General features: G+C 37.4%; 1 protein-coding gene across 1 annotated transcript; it reads left to right on the top strand.

Moving 5' to 3' along the window:
* The first annotated feature begins 3460 nt into the window (after positions 1-3460).
* LOC110328079 (olfactory receptor 145-like) lies at positions 3461-5428 on the top strand. Its single transcript, XM_021207440.1, has 2 exons — positions 3461-3560; positions 4479-5428. The coding sequence occupies exon 2, from the start codon at positions 4481-4483 to the stop codon at positions 5426-5428; it is 948 nt and encodes a 315-aa protein (XP_021063099.1). The 5' UTR covers positions 3461-3560; positions 4479-4480.
* The last annotated feature ends 2064 nt before the right edge of the window (positions 5429-7492 follow it).

Here is a 7492-nt window from a genome sequence, read left to right as displayed (position 1 = left end):
TCTTTCTTTCTTTCTTTCTTTCTTTCTTTCTTTCTTTCTCTTTCTTTCTTTCTTTCTTTCTTTCTTTGTGTATTCATTTATCCTGTGAACTACAAAATAATTCCTGTAGACTAAAATAAATGTATTTGAGTAGACCAAGAATGTATTTTACCTAATTCAGCTCTCAACTTGACATAATTTATGAGGCCAAGAATAAATAGATTTATAACATTAGAAATTATAAGGTTTTACAATTGCTTGGCAGAATGATATATAATGTGTGACAGTTTTCCTGGGGAGACACAAATAAATACCTACTTTCCTCAAAGAGGGAACTAATGACAGACCAAAATAATGATACCATTAACATGTAACTTAAGTTGCACTTAGTGAATTACTTATAGAAATATGGACACTTCAAAGGCTTATGCATCACAAAAACCTCTTCAAACATGAGTGGTTACTGATGAAAGCTGGATTTTCAGCATTACTTGCATGGAGCTTGACAGGTTGAAGTGTTTCCTTATTCAACAGTTTGCACTGCTATCTAACCTTTTGGAGAGATGGGTCTTGTGAATCTTTTAAGTTTCATGAACTTCCTGAGACTTGTGAGTTGTTCACTTTAATCTTGATTTACCTTCAGAGGTTCCAAGCTTCTCTTCAAGAGGACATCTTGTATTGATTTTCCTCTTGAAATCATTATTTACCTTACCAAACCCCAAATGTTAAGATTCTCAACTAGCATGGACTTCTGTGAATTCTACTAAATAAATACATTAGCCAGACTGTGAATTTGGTGTTCACACTACTTCTCTCATAGATGCAGACTGATGACTAATACTAATTGTCAGATTGAGAGAATCTAGAATCGCCAAAGAGGCAAACAAGTGAACATGTCTATGAAGAATGTGATAGATTAGGTTAACTGAGGCTAGTAATCCCACCATACATGAGAACATCACTATTCCATGGGTTATAGGTTTAGACTACATTGAAAGGACAAAGTAAACTGAATATAAGCCTTCATCTCTCTCTGCTTCCTACTGCCATGACTTATCAACCATGATTAACTATATTCCCTAAAATTGTAAACTTAAATAAACCATTCTCTGCTAAGTTGCTTCTTTTCTGGGATTTGTGCACATAATCAAAAAACAAAACAAAACAAAACAACAAACTAGTAAACAACACAAAATAGATGGCTCAAAAAGATTGATCAATATGATATTTGATCATGTCTACATTCAAACTGAGACAGAATATCTTTATGAGACAGGATTTTATCTCAGGCTAAAAATGGAGTATGAATGTGACAAGGGATTAATGTTATTACTATCTGTTTAAAAAGGGCTTCTGTGTTGAGAAAATGATTCATCAGATAAAGGTGCTTGTTACTAGGCCTGATGACTTTAGTTCAATCTCCCATGGGGAAATGAGAGAAACTACACCTAACAGTTATCCTTTGAACTTCAAGTATGAAGTGCAGCACACACATATCCCTCACCATATATAAATGCAATATGAATATTATAAATTGAATTATTTCTTTCTGTTTTATCTTTTTATTCCTACTTCAATCCACCTGAATGTGTTAGAAGTGTTAAGGAAAATTGTAATGTCTCCTGGTTACCTGAGTTGTTACTCTATAGAGATGAGGTATTCCACAATTTTTGCCCAAATCGAAAGAATGCTTGGAAGTCTGTAAATCATACACTCATCCCAATTCTTTTCTGGAATTTGAATATTTTATTAATCAAGATAACTTACTGGCTGCTCACTGGTGTTATGGAGTGTCTCCTTATCTTTGCCCCTTTGGTACCCAAATGTATCTTTGTTCTTTATTTCAGTAAGACACATGCATAGATACTGTGTGTCACACCAATACCGCAAACATTAACATCTAAAACACAAATCAGAGATTATGCCAAATACTAGCATGAGCATGCTGATAGTTTAGGCAGCTGTAAATTTGAAAAAAAGGGACGATGATACCAGAGAGAAAATCCCCATCCCTCTTAGAATGACTGATTCTATGGAGTGTGTAGACATGAATCATTTCATGGGAATTTTGGAATAAAACATACGAGAGTGAATACATGGAAGAGAGAGGTTCACTTCATCAGTATCACACCTTCTACAATGCCTGGTTTCTGCGCTCCCCATGTGAGTAAGTCACAACAAGCTGAGCTTCTTGCTCACATGATTCCCAGGAGGACCTCTTTGGTCTCTTTCCAACCAGAACACCGAGGAGATCAACAGAGCCATTGTCCTGTAGCAGCTAAGAAGAAGGAGAGAGAGCTGAAACTCACAGAAACCAGAGAGTGAAACTCAGCAGGATGACACAATTTGCCTAACTGGTTCATGGATACCATAAAGGCTTCACCTATGAACTTTGCCCATGCTTCCTTCAAACGACCAAATGAGCATCCTTGTGATTTATATTCTATCTCCATGCCCTTTTATAGTCACATGTTTGGTTGTGCAAATCCTGCACATACATGAAACATCAGGTACTGTTGTGGTTATGGAAATGTTCAGTGACTTGAATAAACATTTAAAACAGATTTTTTTTAAAAAATAAATATCTAGGAGTAGTCACTTTCATAAAATTAATGTTTTAACTTAGTTTTAAAACCACAATAATTGTTAATAATCATAGCTAAATGATTTATTTATTTACATAGTTTATTTGTTTATATATAGTCTATATACGGTGATGTGTAGTTTACTTGAAATATACTTGCCAAATTTTCAGGGCATTTATTGCAGATTAGTCAGCACTGACAACACAGATATAAATAACATTATACAGATAGAGCAGTTCATGTGTATATATATTTTATTCATGCAATAAAATTAATGCAAAAAAGGTGCATGCATTTGAAGGAGAGTGAGGAAGTATGTACGGGAGCATTGGGAGGGAAGAAAGGGAAAGAATAAGTGTAATTATATTAGCATCTGAAAAAAAGCTAGAATTTTTTTTTGAAAACAGAAAATTCACCCTGTTAAACACCTTTTTCTTTTTTCTTTATTTTATGATAATATATAATACTATAAATCTTAAATTTCCATTAATTCCCCTACATTAGAACATATTGGGCTTTGGTAAATGAAAAAAAGGAGTCAGGAATGAACAAATACAATGTCAATAAACTTGAAACATTTATATTACTGCAAAGATTTTTATAGAAGAAGATACTGAAGATAAAGTCATCTTGATTTTTATGACTTGTACCCAAATACACATAACATTGTGCCATTCTAGTAAGCCATTGCCATTACTAACTAGGCTGTACATGCAGGGTACTGAATTTTGCTTACTTCAAAGCCTAATGTTTAGAGAAAACCCTGGGGAAGCATAGGCCTTCCAAGTTTTAATCAGGTCCCAAGGATTATCCAACTCATTGAGGCCCTTGGGTCATATTATCAAGTGGCTCTTTTGATGTTAGTAGATGCTACTAACTAATTTAGGGTTGGAGAAGACATTCTGGGCAAAGCCACCCTAGAAATCACTATCTACAGCTCAGTTCCTTAGCGCTTAGAGGAGTGAAGGCTGAAGAGGAAAGAGACTCATCGAACAGGTGTGTTCATCCCCCTGCATGGCTGTTCCCTAAAAGTAGTCAAAGCGATTTGCCTTGCATGAAAATAGGGCAGAAGAGTTAACTTTTTCTTTCTTGGTGGGGATCTAAAAAGGTGAGTGTTCAACTGTATGTAAGATACTCTGTGATTAGAAACCTCAGATATCTATAGGGTTGCAGACCCCTTCAGCTCCTTGGGTACTTTCTCTAGCTCCTCCATTGGGGGCCCTGTGTTCCATCCTATAGATGACTGAGAGCATCCACTTCTGTATTTGCCAGGCACTGGCATAGCCTCATACGAGACAACCCTATAGGTAGAACAACATTATGAACTAACCAGTACCCCCAGAGTTCGTGTCTCTAGCTGCATATGTAGCAGAGGATGGCCTATTTGGCCATCATCGGGAAGAGAGACCCCTAGGTCTTGCAAACTTTATATGCCCCAGTACAGGGGAAGGCCAGGGCCAAGAAGTGGGAGTGGATGGGTAGGGGAGCAGGGTGGGGGGAGGGTATAGGAAACTTTCAGGATAGCATTTGAAATGTAAATAAAGAAAATATCTAATTATAAAAAAGAAACCTCAGCTAGAGGAGCCAGGGGGCCTTTCACGGGCTTCATCTCCTGTCCTTCACTGAGCTGTGGAGGGAGATGGTCTGTCAAGGCAGAAATGGAGCAGAGAAAGTGGAGCATAGAGGTTCTGCAGAGCAAGAGAGTGGGCATTAGCACGCTGAGTAAAATGTCTTCTGTGTTTTCATACTCACACTTATACATCCTCTCAATGATAAAAAATTTAGACAAACACAAGGGCCAGAAATATAGGACTAGCATTCATCTCCCCATTCTGGCTCTCAGTCCCACCACATGGGTTTGCTTGTGAAATCTGGGATATTATCTCAATGCTCCCATTTTCCCCATTCTCACAGCCATGACCCCAGGAATCGTCTCAGAAAACAATTCTTCTGTGAAGGAGTTCATCCTGCTGGGCTTGACACAGCAGCCAGAACTCCAGCTGCCTCTCTTCTTCCTCTTCCTGGGAATCTATGTGGTCTCCATGGTGGGGAACCTGGGCTTGACTGTTCTGATTGTTTTGAATCCTCACCTGCACACCCCCATGTACTATTTCCTTTTCAACCTTTCCTTCACAGATCTCTGCTACTCCTCTGTCATAACCCCCAAAATGCTGGTGAGTTTTGTGAAGCAGAACACCATCTCTCATGCAGAATGCATGACTCAGCTCTTTTTCTTTGCTTTCTTTGTTATTGATGAATGCTGTATTTTGACAGCAATGGCCTATGACAGATATGCTGCCATCTGTAAGCCCCTGCTTTATAAGGTCATCATGTCCCATCAGGTCTGCTTTGTGCTGATGGTGGGTGGGTACACAGTGGGGTTTGTGGGTGCCATAGCCCACACAGTGTGTATGCTGAGACTCACCTTCTGTGAAGGCAACATCATCAATCACTACATGTGTGATATACCCCCTCTCCTGAAGCTCTCTTGTACAAGCACCTACATCAATGAACTGGTTGTTTTCATTGTGGTGGGTGTCAGTATAATAGTTCCCAGTCTCACCGTCTTTATTTCTTATACCTTGATCCTCTCCAATATCCTCCGCATCCGTTCTACAAAGGGTAGGTCCAAGGCCCTCAGCACCTGCAGCTCCCACATGATTGCTGTTTCTCTGTTTTTTGGATCATCATCATTCATATACTTTAAGTCTTCTCCTGTTGGGTCCGTGGATCAAGATAAGATATCCACAGTGTTTTACACTGTGGTGGTTCCCATGATGAATCCCTTCATCTACAGTTTGAGGAACAAAGATGTTCAAATTGCACTGAGGAAGACTTTGAAGAAAAACTGTTCACTTAAGTAGAAGATATATTGATCTGCATCATGAATCCTTGTATGGGCACATACATGATACATAAAGGATGAAAAGAAGAATCCATCATTGCCATAAAATGCAAATGATTAAATGACACAATTAAATTAATTACAGAAATGATTTCTTAAGTACACATAAGGCATGTAAAAGAGAGGTTATTTTCTAGGTTATTTGCAGAAATTATGTGATTTTAAAGAGAAAAAAAATGGTGATAATTCCAGAAAAGGCAACATGGTCTAATTTTGAAGTTGAACTTTTCTAGAGTTCCTGTGTAGTTGTCATGGGATAACCGACTGTCAACCAACCATTTACTTATTTATTAAATAAATTTCAATTAGGCACTGGAGATTTTGTTTGGGGTGATTTTCTGGGTTTGAAAAGGGCAGAAGCATGTGGCCTGATCTTGTCATTTTGGTTTCTGGTCTCTTCTTTCTTTATTCTTAAGGGAGGCCAAAGATTTTCCTTTGATTCTAGTTACGAGGAGCAGGTATCCGGATAACAACTGGAGCAGTCAGGCTAAAGCTACTTGGGTTTTTATATCTTGGAAATGAGGACACAAACATGAGTGCTGAGGACAAATTAGGTCTTCATTGGGAAGAAGTTGAACTACAACTGTTTATCAGTTATTTGTAGAGGAATTGTGGTTCCCTCTAACTCATTCATACTTGCATTTCCTCTTCATTAAGTTTTATTCTCTCTTTGTTTCAGAAATTTAAAAGGTGCAAATGATGTATTTATTAATTAAGAAATATAAGTTGAACATTTATCCTGTTTTAAAAATAAAAGCAATATGGTGAAGAAGGTACTAATTACCCGTGGTCTCCAAAATCTAATTGGTTACAGTAAAGTAGACACCAGGTAAGGTGAGCAAGAAAATTCAGCAGATGAAGAACAATTAGACAAAGATATATCTGAATATACAGGAGGACTGCTGTGGCGATCCTTCTGTAATAGAGCTGGTACAGAAACTTACTATGTGTTCACTTTCTGTTGCCTGGTCAGTTCAGGCTGTGCTGAGGTTGGGAAGCGCAGTCTGAGTTTGCTGACAGGCCAGTCAGGAGAGCTTTCCAAGAAGACTGAAGAATTGGACATACCATTAGATGCAGGAACAATTTTGATGCTTACGAGTCATGAGAAATAGGTGATTGTGACCCTGGTGGGGTAGATGAGAGGTAAGCACTGAAGAAGTATATAATGTGGAGGAAAAAAATCAGGGGACACAGTTCACACATTTGGGCATTGAAGGGGAAAACAATAGTTTGCTTATTTTCATTTATTTATGGTATTGCTAAAGATTGAACTGAAAGGTTTTCAAGTACTAGACAATGTCAAGACACTGATAAAAATAGTAAAAGTCCAGGTACTACTAGTTACTCAAAGGGCTTAGTTCTTCTTTGCTTTATTTTTTTGGTTCAGGATCATCTATTCCTCATGTTGTCCTTGAACTACTACACTTAAGCAGTCCTGGTATGTGAACTTTCTAAATAGTCAGAGGTATACCTCCCTCTCCAGTGTCAAAATCTTGTCTATGTTTATTTATAGTCAGTCATGGATATTTCAGGATCATTTTGCCGTTAAAGCCATGAGGCTTTACTATGTTTATCAGCATAAGATAACACCAATAACAAAGCTCATAGGACCTTGACTCAAAATTAGACTGTATGGGTCCAAATCTGGAGGTCTCTCCAAGTGTACTAAGAAAGTAAAACAAACAAAAACAAACAAAAAAACCCCAAACCAATCCAAACCAAACAAAAAACCAACTATCTTGTGTTCCTGACTTAGTTGACATATCTCTCACTCATATTCTCTCATCAATTGTAATTGCTTAATTATTCAAATTAACTTTTGAAACATATCTTCCTCTAGTTAAACCTAAAATTCATATCATCATCCCAAAGAACATCTGAAATTTTTAATGAGTAATTTCCATTTCCCCAAATATCCATTCTAATTAACTGGTTTCCCTGCCCTTTTTTTCTCTTTTTTAAAAATTTATTTATTGTTATTTTCTTTATTTACATTTCAAATGCTATCCCGAAAGTTTCCTAT

This window comes from Mus pahari, chromosome 10 (genome assembly GCF_900095145.1).
Source record: "Mus pahari chromosome 10, PAHARI_EIJ_v1.1, whole genome shotgun sequence".
Taxonomy (NCBI): domain Eukaryota; kingdom Metazoa; phylum Chordata; class Mammalia; order Rodentia; family Muridae; genus Mus; species Mus pahari.
Note: the sequence above shows the minus strand (reverse complement) of the source record. Positions and strands in the feature narration are given on the sequence as shown.